The sequence below is a fragment of the Marmota monax genome, unplaced genomic scaffold (genome assembly GCF_021218885.2).
Source record: "Marmota monax isolate L192 unplaced genomic scaffold, Marmota_monax_Labrador192_F-V1.1 WCK01_AAM20220418_F8-fsc00031, whole genome shotgun sequence".
NCBI lineage: Eukaryota > Metazoa > Chordata > Mammalia > Rodentia > Sciuridae > Marmota > Marmota monax.
The window spans coordinates 16,601,538-16,625,225 of NW_026695197.1; the positions used below are offsets into that span (position 1 = coordinate 16,601,538).

At 50.0% G+C, this 23,688-nt stretch overlaps 1 protein-coding gene across 3 annotated transcripts in view; it reads right to left on the reverse strand.

The window, feature by feature from the left end:
- Loxhd1 (lipoxygenase homology PLAT domains 1) overlaps positions 1–23,688 on the reverse strand; it is a 135,267-nt gene that overhangs the window by 56,625 nt on the left and 54,954 nt on the right. For 2 of the 3 annotated variants that reach the window (XM_046428445.1, XM_046428444.1), the window contains exons 13-21: positions 21,304–21,458; positions 18,946–19,106; positions 16,353–16,429; positions 14,393–14,589; positions 11,443–11,635; positions 10,059–10,219; positions 7,630–8,113; positions 7,029–7,183; positions 4,378–4,511 (exon numbers count right to left, since the gene is read on the reverse strand). In XM_046428445.1, the coding sequence (XP_046284401.1) occupies positions 4,378–4,511; positions 7,029–7,183; positions 7,630–8,113; positions 10,059–10,219; positions 11,443–11,635; positions 14,393–14,589; positions 16,353–16,429; positions 18,946–19,106; positions 21,304–21,458 (1,717 nt within the window). The remainder of the gene's footprint in view (positions 1–4,377; positions 4,512–7,028; positions 7,184–7,629; positions 8,114–10,058; positions 10,220–11,442; positions 11,636–14,392; positions 14,590–16,352; positions 16,430–18,945; positions 19,107–21,303; positions 21,459–23,688) is intronic. The other variant, XM_046428446.1, reaches the window with a different exon arrangement.

A 23,688-nucleotide genomic window follows, 5' to 3' on the forward strand; every position in this document is an offset into this window, starting at 1 on the left:
ACCAATTGTGCTTTGGGGAAAGTACAAAGGTTGCGGCTAAGGAGCAGACCCAGGGACATCTGGGGAAGGGAGGTCCTAGTCAGACTCCTCCATGGAGAGGAAGGGCCTAGCATGATGGAGGGGCCTGGACAGAAGGAAGGCAGGGCCAGGATGAGAGAGGCAGCTGAGCAGTAACCAGGGGCTTGCCCTTGCAATCAGTGTCTGCCTCTAAAAACCTGGCTCTTCCTCTAATCATTGTGTGACCTCAAGCAAATCCCTCTACCTCTCTGCCAGGATTGCCAGAATCAGCCAGTAAAATTACAGGACTCCAAGTTACATTTGAATTTTAGATAAACAATGAAAAATGTTTTCATGTATGTGCATCCAATATGGGGGATATACTGATATGCTAAAGTAATCTCAGAATTGTTGATGTTATTGTTGTTGTTGCTGTTATTTTCCTTCCCTTTCTTTCTCCTTGACCATGCCTCGGCAGTAGTCTGAACCGAACCCCCTGATCCGAAAGCAATAGAACAAGTCTAAGGACAGAGAAGGCTGTTCATCTCCAAGTTAGGAACATTGTACTCCATTTGTGTCTCCTGCTCCCCTGGGCCTGAAGTGATGCATAAGAGCCATTCGGGGACTAGTCCACATAGGGGCAGGGGACAGTGTACTCCAAGGGTCTTGCTCCATCTGAGCCCATGTGCTCCTCTGGTCCTCAGTACCCTCAATTATCAACATGCCAGAGCAGCAGAGCCAGAGAGCATGACCTTAGTCCAGGGCTCGGATGGGAGGAAGGGACAATGTTATATTGATGGACATGGATTTCAAAGGCAGGAAGAGCTCAGCCAAGAGTGACAGAAGTTAAAAGGCCATTAAATTAATGTTTCAGGGCTGGGATGCAGCTCCGTGGTGGAGTGCTTGCCTCGCTTGCACAAGGCCCTGGGCTCAAATGTTCAATACTAGAAAAACAAAAAAATTACTGTTTCAGGGTGAAATGCATAGTGCTCCACTTCTTGCCCTTTGAATGTATGAATGGGAAAGTTAAAATTTCATTCAATCAAATAACTTCTGGATAATAGGCTGTAGTTCTAAATTATGGCCAAGTAAGAGAGAGAGACAGAGATGAAGGAAGGGGTGGAGCGGGACAGAGGCAGGGACAATGAGAATGTGAAGTCAGCAGGGGACAAGGACAGAGGGAGAGACAAAGGGCCATGGAGGTTAACCAGGGAGAGAGAAGAAAGTCAGAAAAAGAGAAAAGCAAAGGTGCAGGCCCTCCCAAGCTCTGCGAGAGCTTCCGCAGAGCAGGAGCGTTCCTTGTCCCTGAGGAGATACATTTTGAAGGCTCAGCATGCTCGAAGCTGCAGCACCGGCCAGCACACCTCCTCTCAGAACCAGAAACTGGGCCAGACCCAAGATGGGAGCTGGACTTTCAGCCTCCTTTCCCCAATGCCAGCAAGGGAGGTCTGGAGGAGACGGGGCCTGCCGACCCTGTCCCAGCCTCCTACGGGAGCAGATCCTGCAGGGGAGGGAAAGGCAGAGGGGCTTTTTAAGGATCAAAAGACAAGAGAGGCAGACACAGAAACCACATGGCTTAGACAAGGGTATGGGGAGGAAAACGCAGGGCCTGGGTGAGCAACTTTGAACAGAGCATTAAACCAAAGCTTGGGACGATCGGAGAATCTCACTTTAAAGTAAAAATTGAGTGAGGAGGTGGCAAAGTTGAATGTCATAAGGTGTAAATGATTTTGTAAGGATTTTCCCACTTTTGTGTATAAGCTAAAGGTAGGGCAACATCAAGTATATCAAGTATAACCAAACTGGCCATGCTGTTGATACTGGTGATAATGAGGAAGTGGGGTTGGAGCTTGAGGCCTTTGGATTTATATTTGTACCCCGCCATGCATTCTTGTAGATCCCGGGGAGGACACAACAGTGAACACAGACAGGTCATCACTTAACCTTCTTGAAGCAGGGACAGGGCAAGGACTGAGCACACAGATTCACTGTGGGTTAGGTGATAAGTGATACAGAGAAAAAGGAAGTGGGGAGGGAGCATTCTAGGCCTCCCTGAGAAGGTAACATCTGGGCAGAGACCTGCTTAAAAAGGGTGTGAGAGTGAGCCAAGGGAGAAGGGTGTGCCAGCGAGAGGGGACAGTGAATGCAAAGGCCCCAGGTGGGATCAGGTCTGTTGGGTTCAAGGAACAGCAAGGAATGTGCAAGGCGGGAGGGGCTGGGACCAAGAAGAGAGACAGGTGGGGACGTGGGGCAGACCCTGCAGCCCAGGCAGGCCAATGGAACTGGATTGGTTTTTCCTCTGGGTGAGTGGGAAACTCTGCAGGTGTTTGAATAGAGGAGGGACATGATCAGGTCCTTAGGCTGCTGGAGACACTAGGAGGGCCTGGGAGAAGCAGGGGGGCCAGTCAGGAGGCTTTGAACACAGGGATAGAGTCGGGAAGATGGAGAAATGGGGTCAGACTTATGCTTTCCTGAGCAAAGAGCCAGAAAGTCCTGCTGAGGATCTGGGGGTGGGGTGTGTGAGGAGAGAGATCAAGGTGTCCAGGTGCGTGGACACTGTTGACTTGGTCCAGGGCAGTTGATGCCAGTGTTGTCGAGTCCCTTTGACTGCAAAGCCCTTCTTCCTGAGCTGCAGAGGCTGGGGAGGGCCTGGGCACTGCTGGGAAGGCTGTGTCTCTCCGCGAAGCTGGGACTTGCTCTTGTGATTCTGTTCCTTCTGGACTTTTGTGGATTCACCTCTATCACCCAAAGCAGGTATTGTTTCCATTTGCTTCTAGCATGGAGACTGGGGAAGCTGGCTCACCCCAGAGCCCTCACTGGATAGAGAGGGCTTCTTATTAAAGAAATTCCAACTAGCAACACCCACAGAAAAGGAGGGGAGGAAGAGGAGGACATGAGGAAGGAAAGAGCAGAAGAAGAAAGGAGGAAGGCAAAGAAAAAAGAGTCAGGAGGCAATTTCATTTATGAGTGATATGACATATACCAGGACATAAACTTAACAAGAACATGGAGCAGTTCTGTGTTGGAACTTGCAAAGCATTATTGAGGCCCATAGAGGAACAGCTAGAGAAGTGGAAAAATGAACACGGGGTACAGCACTTAATAACTTAAATATGCCACTCTCCATACATACATTTAGTGGCAGAACAATCAAAATTCCAACAGGACTTTTTTTCAAATCACTTAATGTCTTGATTTGGAAAAAGGTAAGAATAGCTAATATTTTTAAAGAATGATCAAAAAGGACAAGTACTGATGGAGACTCAAATAAATTACAAAGCTACAATAATTTTTAAATTGTTGGGCTGGACCAGAAATGTCAAACAAATGGAACAGACTAGCCAGCTGTGGTGGGGCCACAGGGGAACCGGGATGTTCACAGCTTGTTGCTTGCCTCCTGTCTCAGCAGCACTTTATCTTTTCCAAGTTTAAATGCCTTAGGATTTCAGAAGGTCTGGAGTAGTAAGCTGAAGTGACATCACTAAGCCCACTTATTAGAAGACGAAATGACAGCATGAAGATGAAGCACTCATCCAGGGTGACCTGTCAAGATCCTGTTCCCAGCTGTGGGGTTGTCTTATGATCCTTATGTGCCACCAAGATGACCTTATGGAAGTCATAACACTGGACCATCTGCAAACTGTGCCTGGTCTTCTGAGGGATGGTAGGGCAGGGCAGGGTGGAAGATGGGGAGAGTCTCCAGCAGAGGCCAGAGCTGGCCCACCACCTGCTTATTTATGTACATCCCATGAGCTAACATGAGTTTTGCATTTTTAAGTGGTTGGGGGAAGGAGACTAAAGATGGATAATATTTTTGTGGCATGAAAATTACATGGAATTCAAATCTCAGTGTTCATAGATGAAGATTGACTGGAACCCAGTCATGCCCACCCACTTAGGTATCATCCAGAGATGGTTTTGTACTTCACCAGCAAAGTTGTTGTTGCACAGACCAAATGACCTGCAAAGCTAGAAATAATTTTTATGCAGCCTTTATAGAAAAGGGTTGCTGGTCTCTGGTCTAGAACATTGAAACTAGGTGTGGGATGCTCTTTTTTCCATGGTGGGACTTCTGGGTGAGCTAAGACTACACACAGAGACTAGGCGTGTGAGGCCTGATAGGGATTGAAATCTCTCAGAATGGATAGGCCAACTGGAGTGGCTGGTCTCCAGACTGTCACCTGAGAACTAGAAGCTCCAGTGGGCTTCCCATTGAGAGGGAAGGAGGCAAGACACCCACCCTGCCACAGGACCAAACCCACAGAGTCACAGCTATCCCACCCTCACCCACAGACATCACTTCACCCACTCCCAGTCCTCTCTCAGGACTATCTTAGTGGCAAGGATGGCCTTCTCTCCCTCTCCTCCAGCCCCACTCACGTGATCTCATTGTTCACATCAGTGATGTCTATTCTGTCCAGAAACCAGCCTGGTCTGCTGCCTGTGTTGTCATGGCGAATCCGAATCTTGGACAGAGCTCCCAGGTCAATGGCATAGATGGTGAAGGTGTCTGTCTAGGAGGGGCCAGAGTAGCACTCAGAGGGGTGAGATCCACCCTCTCCCCAACTTTCCATCAGCCCCACTCTCCCAAGGACCCAGCACCTGAGGTGGATGATAAGACCCCAAAGCAACCAGGGCTGGGGTGATGGAAACTGCAACTCATTAGTTTGGTGTTTGCTCTGCACTGATGGTATTTAACCAGCCCCTGCCCAGGGGAACTTCTTGCTCTCATTGCCCAGCAAGGTGGAGGGAAGAGAGGGAAGGTGAAGAGAGAGAGAGAGAGAGAGAGGTAGAGAGTTGACGAGTCTGCTGGATACTGGCATTCGTATTGTATGTGTGTCATGGGGGTGCCCAGAGATTCTGTATATGTGTGCACGAGTGCGTCATCTCCTTCAACCACAAATTTTCATTAAGCACCTGCCATGAGTCAGTCCTGTGCAAATCCAAAGTGATTGACAGAAACAGAAGGCTTGGGGCTGCTCTCCATTTAGGTGGGAAGACGGAATGGGAATCATACACGTGTACGTAGGCTGCCATATGCACAGGAGGAAGCTGACGACACCAGGACCCTTTACGTGAATGGGGTATTCTTGGCTATCCTCTTTTGACTCTTTATTTTGCAAAAGATTTCAAATATTCAGAAAGCTTGCAGAAATAATGTAATGACAGTCTGCTCACCTTAACCTAGATTCTGCACTTACATGCAACATTTTCTGTATAACTCAATCTGTTCTCTCTCTTGCTCTCTCTTTCTACTTTTATTCTGAATCAGTCGAAAGTAAGTGGAAGAAACCATGATCCTTCATCCCTAAATATTTTGAACATTTTCATATAGTCACAGTGTGATGACCAAATTCAGAAAATTTAGTGTCCACACATTACAGACATGCATCATTTAATGATGAGGATACATTTTGAGATTCATGTCACTAGGAGATTTTTGTTATTACGTGAACAAAAAATAAATAAGAGTCACGTACGGTGGCATGCACCTGTAATCCCAGCAGCTCAAGAGGCTGAGGCAGGAAGAATATGAGTTCAAAGCCACCCTCAGCAATGGTGAGGTGCTAAGCAACTCAGTGAGACCCTGTCTCTAAATAAAAACTAAGGCTGGGGATGTGGCTCAGTAGTTGAGTACCCCTGAGTTTAATCCCTGACACCCCCAAGCAAACAAAAAACAACAAAAACAAATAAGAGTGAACTTACAAAAACTAAGATAGCTAGGATGTTACCAGGTAATATAATCTTATGGGATCACTGCTATATATGCCATTTGTCATTGACCAAAATGTTGTTGTATGACTTGGGACTGTAGCATTATCTAATATACAGTCCATATTCAGATTTCACCAAGTGTACTAGTTTTGTCTTCTACAGCAGTTTCCCCCCAATCTAGGAATGTAGGCACTATAATTTTTCTGGGAGACCACTGAAACCCAGGAGGGACTCCTAGTCCTCAAGCCCTGGAGGGAGAGCTGAAGGAAAACTCAAGAGCCCTGGAATAAAAATCAAGTCATGAGCCCGGAAGTATTTTAATGGATTTGATTCATTGTTTTTCCTCCTCTGTGTTGATGAAAGAACCTGATTTGGGGATGAAGACAGGAATGGGAAGGATAGGGAACACGGGATTTTGTGACATCTAGAAGGATAAAAATAATGGCTTTATTTTTTCCTGCTTTTCCATCTGCACCTGGAAGAGGAAGAGGCTTGGATTTCTTTCACGGATTCTCACTGCCTCAGGACACAGTTCAACCTTCCAGCCTCACTTTCAAGCACTTTGTGACAGCACCCACCCCATAGGTCTTATCCCAGCTTATCAACCACCCAATAGCACCAACCACAGCTTGGCGGGAGATGCTCCAACCTCACACCTGAGCACTTTTCTCCCTCCACCTCTTTGCTCACACCGTCCTGTCTTCTACAAACACCTTTCACTGTCTTTTTTATTTTTATTTTATTTTTGTTGCCACTGAGTATTGAACTCAAGGGTGTTCTACCATTGAACTACATCCCCATCCCCTTTTATTGTCTGAGGGTCTTTCTAAGTTGCCTGGACTAGCCTTGAACTTGCGATCCTCCTGCCTCAGCCTCCCGAATCACAGAAAGTACAGGTGTGCACCACGACATTTGGCTCACTGTAATCTTTACACACCTGCACCATACTCATCTGCCCAGCTGAAGTCTCCCCTTCCCATCAAGGCTTCTTCAAGGCACCCCATGGTAAGCCCTTCATCCGGGGAGCCCTGCTCAGCCTGCTCCATGCCTGAGCTTTCTCAGATACTGTTCTCTAGTTGTACCTGAGAACCAGCTAGCCTATGGGCTCCATGTGCTAGAACCTGCTTGTCCTCTTCTCATTCCCCACCATGTGCTGGTGTGTAGAAAAGAGGCACTGCCTCAGTGGATTGAAAGAAGCACTCAGCTAGACACTTAGCAGATGCTATGCTGGGTGGGGCAGCCATGGGGACCATCCAAAGGCACCAGGCCCCATGCCTGAGTCCCACCCCCAAGGGAATGGAGACCCCTCACTCTACCTGCCCCTGCTCAAACTTGTTGGATTTGTCCGACTTCTTCAGGGGCCGCTCACCCGTGTCCCCGTACTCCTCACCGTAGATGGTCAGGAAGACATTGGCATCTGTGCCGGCCTTGGGCACATTGCCTGTGATCACCTGGACTTCATAGGTGTTGGCTGGAGACACACAGAGATACAGCATTGAGGAGGGCAATCAATGAGATGGGCCTGAGAGCCAGGTCTAGGCAGACCCTGGGAAGAGGAAGAATCTACAGGAACCTCTGCACCAACCTGGAACTGAACCTGCCTCTCCTCCCGCCCAGGACGCCTTCACAGTGAGGCTAAGAGCAACATTTGGCCTCCACATCCCTCTCTCCTGTGCGCCCCACATTTAGTTATTTCAGGGCCCCTCTCCAAGCCATTGGTTCCTCTTGAGTGACTCAGGACAAGGGCCATGCTCAGCCCAAAGAGAACTGCCCCTGGTGGCTTTTCAGACACAGGTCAGCAGAGCTATTCCAGAATCATGATGGGTGCCCACCTACTCAGCCTTTATGTGAGGGAGACCAAGCCATACCTGACCCCTCCCTGGTCCCTTTAGGGGATTTATGGCCCCTCAGGCTTACGCTCAGGACCAGATCGGCCTGCTGGCACCAACTCCACGACAAGTTCATTGTCCTCCTTGCCCCGGGCCAGCCAGCGGTGGACTTCGAACTTGTACTGCTCAATCACCTCCTGCATCCCCGGCCCGAACTCCTCCTCTTCCTCTTCTTCCTCGGACTCCTCCTCCTCCTCCTCCTCTTCTGACGAGGACTCCTCTGACGAGGACTCCTCCTCTTCCCCCTCCTCCTCCTCCTCCTCCTCCTCGCTGCCCTTCCTCTTCTTCTTCTTCTTTCTCTGCAGCTTGGCTTTCAGCCGCTCCTTCTTGAGCAGCTGCCGCAGCTTCTCCTTCTCCTTCTTCTTCCTGGCCTCCTGCTCCGGCGTGAGCTCCACCTCCCGCACCACCAGGTGCCGCAGCCACACCGCGTCCACGAACCAGCTGGGCCCAAAGCCCTCGCCCGTGTGCCCCAGACGGATCTTGTAGATCTCACCCACGTCCACCGCCTCCAGCTGTGCAGATCACAGGCCAGTGGCTGGGGTGGCCCCGTGTCCTCCCCACCTCCCCTGCAGAGTCAGGAGCAGGGCCTGCGTGCTGGGCTGTGGCCCAGACAGGGCAGGGGTCTCCATGCTCCCTCTCGCCAATCACACCCAGCTTGGCTCCTCTGGCCTGGTCCCAGTGACCCCTAAACTTCTTTTCTTCTAACCCCTGTGGGAGCCAATATTTTTTCCCCGTTTCTTTCTTTCAAACATGCACACACACACACACACACACACACACACACCATTCATTCCTATCGTTCCTATTTCCACATCTTTCCTATGCAGTTCTCTCTCTTGGTCTGTCTTTATTCTCTCCTCACCCCTAGCTCAAACATATTCATTCTGATTCCTGTGCTTTATTATTGCTTTTTTGAAAACGTTCTGTATCTTTCAGTGTTCACTTTCCATATGTTTTTTAGTATTTAGCATATATAACTTTTGTAATAAGCAAAAAGAAAAAATGTTCTTTTTTTTTAAAAACAAAACTCTCATCCATGTCCCCAGATGTCTAAGGCCATCCCAGACACACAGCATCAGTTGGACTGCTTGTCCCCTCCTCCAGAGCTTAGAGCTAGTTCTGGCCTGGCTTGGATGCACTCTTTGCCCTCAAGAGCTCTGAGTTCCTTAAGAGTGGGGACCATCATTCTAAGTCTCCTCACTAGGCATAGCACAAACTGGCTCAAAGGACAATGTAGATAGAGTCATCAGTCTTAGATGGCATTGTCACTCTGTCTTGAACCACATGCTCTCAGGAAGGACCTGCATAAGACGAGGTCTGGTCCCTACAGGCTCCAGGGAGAGGCTCACATGGGTCTTTGCTAGTCCAGCTCCTCCTAGGTACCCTGATGCTGAAAAGCCCCTGGCTGGGCGTTTGACCCCCCTCAAAGCCTGGTTCCCCCAGTTATTCCACTTGAGTGCCAGGGAAAACCAAGGCCTATAGGACTGCCTCATGGTCACCCAGTGTCCTACTATTGAGTTCTAGGCCTAGAGGAGACTGCAAGTCCCCTGACCTCCTGCTCATGAACTCACAATTGGCCAAACCATCTTTGTGAAAAAACTACCAGCCAAGATGGAGTCCAGGGCACGCAGAATTTATTCTTTTCTACTAACTTGGGAATGGGCACTAGGCCTGGTAAGTCATGCCTTGAGTACAATAGTTCTCCTCTCCAGCACTTGCCTACTCATAGCAACCTGTGACCACCCTCCCCATGGAGGGCTGTCTGTTCCCCCTCCCATCTGCCCTTTCAACTGTGCCTGCTCCCCCACACCTAGCCAGCTGGCCCCTAGAGGATGCACTGCTCAGTCACATCTCCATCACTGGCCAGTTTCCTGAGTGCCTTCCCCAACACTGATCATTACAGGGACCTTGAAGCCAGCCAGGCAGGCATTACAGAGCTAGGTTTTAACTAAGGAGGAAGTTGAGACTCAGGTCAAATACTTGGGCCTGCTCAGAAGCATATGAGGGCATTTGACTCAACGAGGCCTCTCCAGCTCCAATGTGCCAGACACCTGTGACTCTGGCCTAGTTCCAGCTTGGCCAGGACCTTTTTCTTAAAGTTCCTCACACCTGAATTCGACCTGAGACCAAAAATAACCCCTGATTTAGCTCAATCCCTTCATTATAGGCCCAAAACTCAGGCCTGGAGAGGGGGTTCCTGTCCAAGTCACAAGGTAAAACTTGACTGAGCCCAGTCCAAAAAACTACGCTCTGCTTCACTGTCCCCAGGGAACCCCCCCCCCTCCCCAGGAAGCTGAAGGAATCCTAGTGCAATCTGTTTTCCAAGCAGCATCTCCCACTCAGCTGAAGACAGGCAGCTGTTCTGAGTGGATGTGGCTGGGGAAATAAGAACAGCCAGGGAAGTATCTCGGTGTCCAGTAGACCTCCATGGGCACCCCCGCTGCTCACCCCACACACCTGGAACGTGTCCTTGGATGCCCGATCAAAAGCCTTGGAGCGGCTGGAGAGGAAGAGCACCTCAGTCTTGCCTTCCTCGCCGTAAATCTGCAAGTAGACTCGGGCAGTGGTACCTGCGCCACCCACATCCCCTGTCCAAATGTCAACCTCATAGTGGACCACTGAGAAGGCAAATGTGGGAGAAAGGGGAATTTAGTAATAGCAATGACGGTAGTCACAAAACAAACATTCCCCGAGTCTGTGTCACGTGTCTCCTGCTTCACAGCACCATCTTATCTAACCTATCCCTAGCACTATGAGGAAGTATGATCATCCCCATCTTGCACTAGGCGAGTGCTCGACCACCCCTGTGCTATTGTTGTTGTTGCTTCTAAATCTTTATGTCCTTGGCTAGTGCCCGGACTGCTGTATTGGAAATTAAGTTTTAATTCATAAAAGAGGAAAGGGGCCCATTCTTACATCGCCAGGTGCCATGGAGAAGCACATGTGTATGGTACAGCTTTTGGAGAACTTTGGGGTAGGTTGGGGAGGTGAGGTGCACAGGAAGATACCAAAGGTCCTGGCAAGGGAAGAGCTGACTTGGGGCGGGGCTCTTTCCAGGGTGGGGGGTGCCTGTGGGTGTGAGCCGAGGGCAGCTGCTCTCGGGGTGGAGGTAGACAGGGGAGGGAGGGACCTTCCCCTGACAGAATTTGGTCCCACTGTCTCCCCACCCCTCTAGACACCTTCAGGAGTCTCTGACCTACCATGCTCTGGGGCTCACATGAAATGCAATGGAGACCAGATCACCTTGAACTTCCCCGTTACCACCCTGTCCAAGATGCCCCTCCACCCACTCCACTGCAAACCCCTCACCCTGCTTCATTTTCCTCAGAGCTCTGCTGCTTTATCTTTTCTATTTATTGCCACGGGGGTGTGACGTAGAGCCCGTGAGGACAGGAGTTTTTTTCTGTTTTGCTCTCTGCTGCCTCCACAAAGCCCAGAGCAGGGCTGGCTCAGAGCAGCTTCAATAGATAGCTCCTGAATAAATGAGTGAGCTGTCTTATCTGCTCAGCCAGTCCTCCCAGGGCAGGACACGGACTATGCCTCAAACTCTTCTCCACAGGGCTGAGAATGTGCATTTTCCAGATAATATCATTTGCTGCCTTTATCCCAGAAAAAAAAAATTCCATCTGTGGAGTCCTCAGTTTCCCCATCTGTAAAATACGCCCTTACTGCCTCCCAGAACCAGGGTTCCGGAGGCAATCGGAAGACCCATCATCTCCCCCACAGAACTCCCCTCTCCCCACCAGTTGGAGACAAGACCCAGCTGCCCAGGGTCCGCCCTCCTTCCCCAGCCTCAGCACGCAGGGGTCCACACTGCGGGTCCCGCCAGCCTCTTGCATACATTTCTGGATCTCCACGACCTCACTGGGGTAAAGCTCCACCTCCAGGCGCCCATCCGCCTGGTTCTTGTCCAGCCAGCGGTTGGCAGGGAAGGTGTACTTCTTGCCTTGGCGAGGCACGCGGATCTGGACGCTGCCCAGGAACCAGCCTGCGTGCATGCCCGTGCTGTCGTGCCCAATGACCAGCCGGTTGATCTGGAAGGAGACCCCAGTGAGGGTGCACCAGGAGCAGGATGTGCAAACTTCCCAGCCTCCCTCGCTCTCTCCCCTCAGCTGGGATCTCCAGCTCCTCGGAAGAGGGAGGCTCCCAGGACAGGCAGAGAGAGTCCTGGCCCAAAGGGCCACCTGCCATCTGCCAGCTGGGGGACCAGGGAGTCTCCCCTCCTGCCTGGGACCCCCATCCCCTCCTCCAGCTTGTTCTCAGGGAGACTGTCCCTCTCTAGCCAATTGCTTTGCCATTTGTTAACATCTTTGCATGCAGGTGACAGGGATCAGTGTTCTGATTGCTTTTATGTTTTGTGGAATTATCTGATGGTCTTTAAGAACCCTTCTTGCCCTGAGATTCTCTCTGCCATGTCTTGTGCCAAAGGGGCAGATTTTAAAGTGTCTGTGCAGGCTTTGCTTCTTGCTCTCCCAGATACTAAGAGTCTCTCCAGCTGGTAACGGAACCATTATCACATGCTAGTGCATGAAGCCCCGTCCCCTGCTTGTCAGAAGGAAACCAGCTGTTTACAAGGTCTGAGGTCCCCCTGGGTGCCTGCCAAGGGACACAGGAGTCTCATTGTTTTCCTGTGGGGTGGGACCATGAATGTCCCTGGAAAACATAGACTGAAAAACTCAAGGCAAGGCTGTGTCTTCTATCTGATATGCCTGGAAGCTCCCCAAGGGCAGGGACTGTCATTCAATCCTACAGCACCTCGCCCTTGAGGTAGAGTGATTGTTCAGTGGCATACTGAGCACTTCTAACGCTAATGTTGAAAATCAGAAAACCGATGTAAACGAAGTTAAGTGGCCGGGGCATGCTGGGCCCCTGACCAGGCAGTTGGCAGATGGGACTCAGTACCCAGCTTCTTGGCCACACTGAGGGGGTTTTGGCAATACAAGGCCGGGTCCACATGCCCTCCCACTACCTCCCTTCCCACCCACCCCCATGTTTCATTGATCTGTTGGCTGCTGCCACTCTACAGTTATTGATTCAACTTAAAATGTAAATAATTTTTGATCAAGGAAAACCTAGATTGAAGTTCATTAACCTCAAGAGATAAATGATATGAGACTGTTCCCCAGAGTGTGTGTTGATGGGAGGAGAAAATTCTAGAAACAGGGTGCTCCACAGAGAGGCACAGGGCAGGGAAGCAGAGAGCTTGTCACTACCTCAGTTCCCACCATGCAGCCCCCTGCGAGCAGCAGGTGCAACACATATACCCACACAGACATTTTGGGGGCTGTGGCCAGTGGTCGAGTTCAGGGTTTAGATCTTTGTTTCTCCGGGTCAAGTACAGAGTCTCACCTTGACCAACCCCTAGCCAGGCTACTCAGATCTTTCTTGGCTAAGCCCCAACTTTGACTTAAACAAAACACTAGCACAGTTTCTAAGAGCTTGAGGCTACATTCCTAGGATGACCCTACTGCCCTTAAAATGCCTGCCTGAGAAAACCTGAGACTGCCAAAAGAATACGCTCTGGGTTCTAGCTGGACCTGCAGGTGGTCCTGAGTTCAGGTGCTGGGAGGGTAGAACCTAACTAGGATAGGTGCCAGTGAGCAGTCCCAGATGGGTGTCCTGTGGTCTGTGATCCTCAGCTTTTCATTGCTGTGACCAAACACCTGATGAAAACAACTCAGAAGATGAAAGAATCATTTTGGCTGGTAATTTCGGAGATTCTGTCCATAGTTGGCTGGCTCCAGGGCAGCAATATCATGGCACAAGAGCATGGCAGAGGAAATCCACTGTGCTCACGGCAGCCAGGAGGCAGAGAAAGTGACACAGAAAGGGGTCGGGGCAGATAGAGCCCCCAAGGCCATGGCCCCATGACCTACTTTCCAGCCACACCCCCATCTGCCTATCGTTTTCACCACCTCTTAGTCAATCTGTTCAAATTATTATCCATCAAATGGATTGATCCACTGATGAGGTCAGAGTCCTTATGATCCAGTCTTTGCCTCTGAACATGGCTGCACTGGGGACCAGGCTTTCAACACAGAGCTTTTGGGAGACATTCCAGATGAAACCCTTTCAGAGTCCAACCTCCCCTTACCCCTGTGATTCCTCACTGCCCCGACTCTGAATCGCTGTTCACCCTCCTCCCATTCCCTGCCTTGGAAACCTCTGCCACATCAAAGTTGGGTTCAGCTGGCATGCCCTCTTTCCCCGATGCAGCAGGATACACTGATTGAAGTGGCCTCACCACTCTAGTGGCGGGCTTTGTTTATCTTTGATGAAGTGCTCAGATCTCCTACAGCAGGGCCACCTGGAACCTTGAGAAAGGGAGACTCTTGGATCCCACCCCCTAAGACAGCATCCCTCAGGGGTGACCTGGAATTGTCCACTGAAACAATTCCAGTGCACACTCAGGCCTGGCGCTGGGAAGTATTTTCAGGATCTCCTTTAAATATTTCTTTTTCTCCTTTCCTTCTCTGAACCCGATATCCCCTCTCCAGGTGCACTGATTCTGGCCCTATAGGTAAAATGTTGGGGGGCGGTAAAGCTACTAAAATTCCACCCTCTGTGAGGCCCTGGGAGCTTAGCCACTGTTCACAGATCTTCAGAAGCTCTAGGTCATATCTGAAAAACAGCATCCCTCATTAACAATCCCCAAGTTAACAACTCTTTTCCTTCAAAACAGGCTCATCCATGTGTGCAGGAGTGTGTACATGTACATGCATGTAGATTCCTATGTGATCATGTGCAGAATGGGTGGGATGATGTCACACAACCTTGGGAAGGACACTTACAGTCCCAATGTTCAGGGTCTCCAGGGTAAATTCGTCCACCCGGCCACGTTCAAAATAGTCTTTGAGGTTATTGTCAGAGACGAGAAGAACTTGCTTGATGGTGTCGGATTTATCCCCATAGAGTTTGATGTAGACCTTGGAATCTGTGCTGGCTCCAGAGACGTCCCCAGTCTTCACGCTGATGTGATAACGAAAATCTGAGCAGTTCAAGGCAGAGGGAGAGAGAGGGGAGGTTAGTGCAGGTCACAGGGCAAGGAGCAGGGCCCCTGGGACAGAATGGAAGTCTGTGGTTGGGGGAGACATGGGCTGTGAGTCAAGAACCCAGGTCCTGTGACTCGGGGCAGGAGCTCCCTTCATCTCTGTGGAGCCCCCTCATCTGCAATATCAGAATTTAATAGGTTCCCTGCCTGCTCCAGAGGGGTAAATGCTGAGAACAGGAAAGGAAATTGCAAACCACAGGCCAGAGCACCAAAACTGAAGACAAAAGGATGTCCAGCAATCACGTGGCCCAGCATCTCCTCTGATGGATGAGGAAACCAAGGCAAAGGGTGCATCATCTGACAGTGTTGAGCACACCAGGCACACAGCATTATGGCTAGGGATGCTCATCCCAGTTTCCTGGGCAAGGAACTGGAGGCTCAGAGGTCATATGTTTGGTGCAAGATGGTGACATTTAAGAAGTCACCAACCTGGAGTGAAATCTTGCTATGGACCTAAATAAAGCCCCCTGCTCTTAACTGGACCCATGTGGATGTGACTTTGTTTTATCACCCAGAAAGGTCTGCATTGCCTGTGTGCAAGGATAAAACACCCAAGGAAAAGGTGAGTCCTAGGATAACAGGAGCCAAGATCCAAAGTTCTCCAGGTGTGCTCCAGGTGTGTCTTGGGAAAGGAGAAGCAGCACTGAGGATAAATGAAACCATCTCCAAGGCCTGCCACTCAAGACTTGGGGTCTTCCCACTGGGAAAACAGGGTCGGAGAAAGAGAGCTGAGCCCAACTTTCTGGGGGCCAGCCCTGCAGCATGGCCAGGCCTGGTCCAGACCAGTCCACTAGGAACATCCAAGTGCACTTGTCCTTGCTTAAAGCTGTACCAGGAACTAGAAGAGCTCTTCCTTATGCCAGGTTCCATCTAAACCCTATCAAAGACTCTGTCTGGGAAAGCAGGAGGCTGAGGGCCTGTCCACAGGGCAGGACAGGAGGCTGCTGGAGGGGGAAGAGCAGTGATATAAGACAGCTTCACCCTGGGCACTCGGGCCAGCTCCATCCCTGACTATAGGCCTGGTGGACAGGGGGTGGGAGTGTCCCCTACCACAGTCGAGGGTCTCTTAAGTCCTGTAATTCTGAGCCCAGACACTGGACACTCTGGTTCCAACTTTCTGATCTGGCCTTAGGAAAGGTCAGATATAAACCTCTAGCTCCTCCAGACTTCAGTACCCCATACAAAGAACAAATAGCATCAGTTCCACCTTCCTTTGGGGATATTGCAAATGAGACAGAAATAATAACCAGGAGGTGTTGCTATTGTTAGGATTCAGGGATAAGGTTCTTTCAAATGTTGTCTTGAGCCCATGATGAAACCCCAGCACTTGAAGGAATATCACCAGTGAGGAAAACCCTAAGGCCTCTGGGAGGAAACAGTTGTGAACTCAGTCTTCATCTGTAGTCCCTTCAAAATGTGACTCTCCTCTCCAGGGCATGGCCAGGGCACATTAGCTGGTGTAATTGATCTCGCTATTCTGTTCACCCAAATGCATTTAGGGCCTCACACCTGTGGCCACAAAGGGACAGCACCAAAGGACATGCCAGGCATTTCCAGCCCCTCCCTCATGGCCACTCCTCTCCACCTCCCCAACGCTGCCTCCTTGAAATGTTCTCTCGAAGGGCTCACTTCTGCCCAGCTAGAGGAGGGCACCCATCCTGCCAAGGCACACCCACCGCCCAGTCATGAGGACAACTCACTCTTGAGTGTGGCGTTGCTGTCACTGGGCAGCAACTCTCGGACCAGCTGCCCATCATCCTTATCCTTGTCCAGCCACCTGGTGGGCAAATAGGACGAGGTCAGTGCTTTGAGAGGGGCAGGCAGACGCCCCAGCCATCACACCAGTTGCCAGGGAGGCCAGAGCTTTGAGTTGAGCAAAGGAAAGTGGGTCCAGAGGGGCTCCCAACAGAGACAGCATCCCCCCCAGACTGGCGAAGGAGGTCTTCCTGGAGCAGGTGCCAGCTGGATGTGGCTGAGACCAGAAGGAGGGCGGTGAGTGCGCCAGGAGAAGGAGGAGGAGGAGCATCCCAAAGGGATCAGCGTGTCCTGATGAAATGGGGAGCTGACAGAGGCCCACGTGGACGGGATGCGGCGAGTGGGGGCTGCGTGCAGGCCGATGAAGCCGGGAGGCAATGGCCACAGGATGTAGGCCCTTGACACTCACAGTAAAAAAGGCATTGTTATCCTCAGAAAACCCCCACCTCTTTTTCTGAGAGGGTTCTGTGTGCCTAGCCCTGTGCTAAGAGCTCTGAGCTGGGAGAAGGCAGGACACTGAGACAAACAAGACCCAGCCCAGGCTGTGGAGAGCCTGCATGGGCTAAGGAGACAGGATGGGCTGCGCGCAGCACTGGGGACTAAGGTAAAGAGGGTGCTGGAGCAGGTGAGTGCTAGAGGAGTTAGAGGAGGGGGTGGGCTCAAGGGGAGGTGGCTGGATCTGCATCTTCAAGGGTGAGATTTGCCTTTGCGAAGAAGCTGGGTCTGTGCCCTGTGGGGTTTGACAGCTGTCACGCATCACTATGACACAGTGAGCCATGGCCCAGCTCTCTGCGTCATTGGACTACCCACCTGGAAAGTGCCTTCCCCAGTGCCCAGGGAGCCCAGTCTGGTTGGCGATCTGGGGCTCATGGCAGCAGAATAGACAGCCTCAGTGTTCTCTGGGGGTATTTGGAAACCAACACATTGGCTCTTGACCAAAAAAGCATCTAACTTTATGTCTTGGTATTTATTTCACAGCCCACCTCTAGTGCACTCCGGAGAGATGCAATTCCTGGGCCACAAAGTCCCGGAAGGAAGTGGGGGCATTGCTACCCCCTAGCCCTTCTGATGTGGACCTTGGGCCACTGGGAACTGTCGTCTTCTCTGCTCGTGTGCCACCTTGTCTCAGGGACAACAGAGGCAACACTGCGGTCTCTGCCATCCCTTCTCTCTCAACCTCCCTCCCCAATCTCATGGTCTTCCATTCCCTTGGGACCTTGTGGTCAGGTGGCTCTGAGCTAACCCTATAATGCCAGAGGGCAGCTCGGCTATTGCACTTCCATGGACCTTGGTGCTATGATCCCAGAGCACTAGAGAAACAGGAAAGTCCAAGACAGGAAGATTCATGAAGGAAACCTGAGCATAGATAAGGGGCATTTGGGGACACAGACCTGCCAGCTAGAGTCCCCTAAATTGATCCACGGGACCTCCCTTTCTGTTTGTCAGGCTGAGGTCACTCTGGCAACTCCCATAGCCATGGAGTCTGCAGAGGAGAAAAGGCTAGGAGCACCTGGCCACACATTTGCAGAGGGGAAGGACGGAAGGCCAGCGGGCCTCCCCCCACACACACCCCCTACACCCCCCCACACCCCCCCACAGCCCCCCACGGGAAATCCCATCAGCTTTCTCTTCTCTCTCCATTGATCCATCCCCAGCCTCTCCCAATGGTAAAAGGAAACCATGACTCGTCATTTCATTTCTACCTAAATATTTGCAGTATATAAATAGATATTTTTTTTAAAAAAATGCAGTTTCCTTTTGGCTTCAAATGCTCCAGCCCAGTTTCACAGTGAGATGTTGCTAAATGAATAAGTCATTCTGTTGGGGGCTTCATTACTCTTCTCCTGGGTGTGAGTGTGCGCGGGCGTGCGTGCACGCATGCATACACACACACACACACACACACCTGCCCTAGTTCAATGCTTCCTGATCCTGGCAGATCAGCTGAGGAGACAGGCAGCTTGGAGGATCAGGCCCCAAGCTAATCCTACTGGGTGCACCTCCTGCCATGGCTCCAGGAGAATGCAAAGGACCACCTTGCCTCAGAGACTTCTGGAAGTCAACAGGAACCCAAGTGGCTATGTAAGAAATCCAAATGCTTCAGAAAAAGAAAACGGGAAAAGAAGCTTTACTGGCTCACAAGCTGCGGAAAGGAAATGCCGACAAGCGAGATAACTTGAAAAGATGTCAACTGGGAAAAGATGCGGTCGGAAGGCTATTTAAACAAAAGCACACCTTAAATTCAAAACCTTAAGTCAGCACACAACTAATTCTTTGCAGTAGCTCTCATTTAAATTCAGAGATTGTCAACTTGTATTATAAGAAAATATCAACATTTGATACTTAAATGGAGCAAATTAGAAGTGCACCTGGACACCCTGCCCCCCGCAGTGGTGGGTGGGATGTGGGACTCTTCCCCCCACGACAGCCTTAAGCCACTGATTTGCTCCCTGGTCCTGGCAGTAGCGTTGGGTCCCCTCCACACTCACGGAGCAGAGCCTAAGCTGGAGAAAACGCGAGCAGATGGGACCCAGGTACCTGAGACACGGGAACTCCACGTTGTCACTCTCAGGCTGCCCCTCCTCTCTCAGCAGCACCCGTTCCAGGTACCAGCCACTCCCTGGGCCCTTGCCGTCGTGTCTGATCCTCACCCGCCTCACCTTCCTCATGGTGACAGACTCGATGGTGAACTCATCGGCCTTCAAGAAGGGAAGGACAGCCGGGTCAGTTGGGATCAGTTGGATGGTGGCTACCCAGGACCAAACACCAAAGGGAGACACACACCCAGAAATTAGAGAAGGCAGAGCTGACAGGTCGGCTTACTGGTCTTTCAGAGGTGGAGAACAGACTTCACCCCTCTCCCAATTTCTCCTGCTGAAACTATTGTACAATGTCAAGTTCCCTACAACCAAAATCTGATTTTTTTTTTTTTGGCTAAATCATGGCCATTCCCTACAATCTCTTTTTAAAAGGCAGCTTCCCCTAGGAATACAAATATGTAAAGCTGTTATCAGTCACTAGCTACTCTAAAGAGGGGGATGGTTAGAACTGATTGGGAGACCAAGTGGTCTGGCCGATTTTGAAGTCTTTCCTGCCACCGAGACAGCAACAATAAAGGGAATGAAGAGTTTTTAGGTCTAGAGGAGGATACGTGGGAGTTACGGACAGAGATGTCAGAAGATGTAGGAGGAGAAGAGTGGAGAAAAATGTGGGTGGGCGGGAAGGAGAGAAAAATGTAAGACTGCAAGGCAGCCCACCTCCTCTCCCCAGATGCCCTGGGCCCCCCCCCCCCCCGCAACATCCTGCTCAGAGGATCCATGCCCATAGCCAAGATCTAAGAACTAAGCCAACTTGGACTGGCCTCACAACAGGCCTCCACGCTCCTCCCAGGGTCCATCCTGTCCTGACTGTTATAGTTGGGGTCTGGAATGTTCCCAAAGCCTTGTGCGTTGAAGACATGGTCCCCAGCAGTGGTGCTGTTGGGAGATGGTAGAAATCTTAGGAGACGGGGCCTAGTGGGAAGAGATAGGTCACTGGGGGCGTGCCTTAAAGGACATATTTTGTCCCTGGATTCTCCTCTCTTCCCAGCCACCTGAAGTAAGCAGCATTGCCCTACCACAGGTTCCCCGCCATGATGCTCTGCCTCATCACAGGCCCATAACAATAGCGCCACACAACCATGGATTGAAACCTCTGAAACTATGAGCCAAAATACATCCTTCTTGTTTTAAATGGATTTCTGTCTGGTATTTTGTCACAGCCATGGAAAGCTGACTGACACTCACCAAGGAAGGGGTGGCAGAGGAAGGAGACAGGGTGAAGGCTTCTGCAGTTGCCCCTTTACCTGTGAGCTCACTAGAGCCTAACTTTATCTGCAGCAATGATTTTACTGAGCATCTACTGTGTGCTATGGGGCAGGTATGAGGGGCATTACAACAGCCATCCCTAACCTCACAAGGCCAGCCACAGGTAGGAATCCTTTGCCTCATTTTAGAAGGAGGAAAAGGAGGCACAGAGGAATGGAGTGGTTGGCTCACGGCTTGTTTGCCCCCTACCTGCCTGCCTCTTTCCCCACTGCTTCATAAGCCCTCCCCAGTAAACCCACTGGGTGCGTGGGGTGACAGGGAATACTTACAACAGTTGTAAAAAGGTTGGGAGCAGAGCCCTGTTCTCCCACTCCCATGCCTAGTGGCTTTCTTGGTTTCTTTTTCACAAAGGACTTTGAACGAGATGCCCCCAGTAGTCTTAGTGGAGATGTAGAGTTTCCGTGTTGGCCTTAGATGCCCGACTTTCCCCCAGCCTGAGTTCACTAGTGACATACAGAGACCCAGAATCCTTCTCCCTGTCCTTTCTGGAGGTAAGAAAGATACTGCTCTCCCTCCCCTCTTCTCAAAGCTCAGGGGTGAGGAGGGGACCATAGCCTCTAGGGTGGCTCTCCAGGTCCTAGCTGCATCGTCCTAGGAGCTTGGTAGGTGTCATCATGTTAGTGAATCACAGCTGGACAAATGCTCAGGGACCAAATAAGCCAGGCACTGCTTGGCTCCTGCCAGGACTCCCCAGTCCCCCATTTTCCCCATTCAGAGAGAGGCTATTTGGTGGCTGAAGTCATTAACTCTATTTTAAAAGAGCAGGGTAGCCAGGTCCAACAGTGCACACCTGTAATCCCAGCAGTTCAGGAGGCTGAGGCAGGAGGACCATAGGTTCAGACCCAGCCGCAGTAAAAGCAAGGCACCTAGCAACTCAGTGAGACCCTGTCTCTAAATAAAATACAAAATAGGGCTGGGATGTGGCTCAGTGGTTGAGTGCCTCTGGGTTGAATCCCTGGTACCAAAAAAAAAAGAGTGGGGAAGATAAAAGAAGGGAAACCAGGTCCGGAGGGGAGGGGAGGCAACTTACACTGCCCTTCTCAAAGAGGTCGGTGTTATTCCTGCAGTTATACAGCAGCCGCTCCCCGGTGTCCCCCACATCACCATAAAGGCAGAGATAGACGTTGGCATCAGTTCCCGCACCTTCGAGTTCCCCTGTGCATACAGTCACTCGGTACCGGACCACTGGCAGGAAGAGAGGGAGGGAGAGAGGTTCCATTGGCTGACAAGCCCAGCACCCGGTTCTAAGCTCTGCCTCCTTCTCTCCTCCCGGCTCTCACCTGGGCTGAGATTGCTCCTCATCCACAGCTATCTAAGTCCTGCTGCAATGAACCAGGCAAGAGCCAGCTCATCCCCAAGACCCTTGGCCTCAACACACCAGAGAGACCCAATCCCGGCCAAACATCGGAATCCCTGAAAAACTTTCATAAGAATTCAGATTCCTGAGGCCCTTGATTTTCAAAGATAGGACTCCTAAAACTGAATTGTTTGTGACTCCCTCAGGGGACTCTGATGGAACTGGCCAGTGTTCAGGGATGGTTCTGGTCCAAACATTTTGGCCCTTAATTCACTGGATCCAGGAAACCTTTAGGATGTTCTCCAATTCATATGAGTCCTGTCCTCTGAAGGAAGATGGCTTTTACCTTATGAACCCTAACTGAGACTTCCCCTTCTCTTCAGAACCCTCCAGCACTGAGGACATGCCAGGAAGTGAAGAAGAGAGAAAGTCACCAAATGCAGTCACAGCGGGAAGGACAATGACCTTTTCCAACACTGAAAAGGCACCATGGGGGAGGTGCACCTGTCTCCCCAAATGTGTCAAGACGCCATTTACACAACAATACCAGTGCAAGAGAAAGGAGAAGGGAACAAACCTCTTTTGTAGCAGTTTGGGGATGCTACTGAAATTAAGTTGATATTAATCTGAACTCAATTGTTTTTTGAGTTAAGATGTTAATTGTAATTTCCTGGGCAATGGCAAAGAAAATAACTCAAAGAATACATAGTAAAAGAAACAACAAGGAAAGATAAAACGATGTTCTATAAAATATCTATTTAATACCAGAAAAGGAAATACCATGGACATACAGAAAACAGCAAGATGGTAGATATAAATCCTGCTGTATCCACAATTACATTAAATGTAAATGGACTTAGCATTTTAATCAAAAGGCAGAGTGTGGTGGTCATCCTGCAGAGACGGGATGGGTCTGCCCACCCCAGATTTGCTTGGACATTAAAGCTGAGAAAGTACACATGGGCCAAGAGCAAAAGTAAGATGTACTAGTCACACAATGAGGAGTTTTTAGGAGAGCTTGACAGGCTCCCAGGAAGGTCCAAAAATAGTTTGAGGCATCAGGGAGATTGGGGCTTTATGAAAACTAGGTGCCGAGATGAAGGCAGGAGTTCCTATGCCTGGATCAGGGCTTATGTGATTTCCACCTTCCACCAGTGCCAAGGGACAAAGGATCCAGGCTTTCTTATCAGCTCACCTAGATATCAGGCAGAAAGGGAAAAATGAGGTGATGTAACTTGAAAGCTGTTAGTATTCAAATAACAATAACAAAATTGAACTCTTTATTATACGGTGATTTGTAAGATGGAAAATGGACCTGACTATTATCTATCAAGGGACACACTTTGGATTCAAAGACACAGGTAGGTCAAAAGTAAAAACATCCACCAAATGGGCTCAAAAAGAATCAGACAGTCTGAATAGACTTATAACAAGCAAAAAGATTGAATCCCTAATCAAAAAACTACACACGTAGAAAAGCCTATGCCCAGAAGCCTTTACCACTGAATTCTACCATAAATGCAAACAAGAAAAATACCTATTCTTCTCAAACTCTTGCCAAAATGGAAGAGCAAACAACACTTCCCAACTCATGATGCTGGCATCATTTGCTCTGAACAGAATAGGAAATCTGCTGCTACTTTCTAAGACAAAGACCATTATGCTGTTACCAAAACTGACAAAGACATTGCAAGAAAAGAAAATTATAAACCAATATCTTTTATGAATCCAGATGTAAAAGTCTTCAACAAAATACCAGCAAACCATGTCCAGCAACATATAAAAAGAATTATGCACTGTGACCACATAGAATTTATCTCAGAGATGCAAATTGGTTTGACTTCTGAAAATTAATTAATGTATTATATCATACCAATAGAATTAAAAAACACAAAATCACATGGTCATGCAAAAAAAGCATTTGACAACATCTCACACCCTTTCTTAATAAAAGTCATTGACAAAACAGAAACAAAGGGAACTTCAACCCATGAAGTTCTTCTGTGACATCCCACCCAATGGTGAAAGACTGGATGCTCTCCCCCAAGATCAGGAATAGGACAAGGGTGTCCTCTCTCACCACTTCCACACATCCAACATGGTACTGGAGGTTTGGGG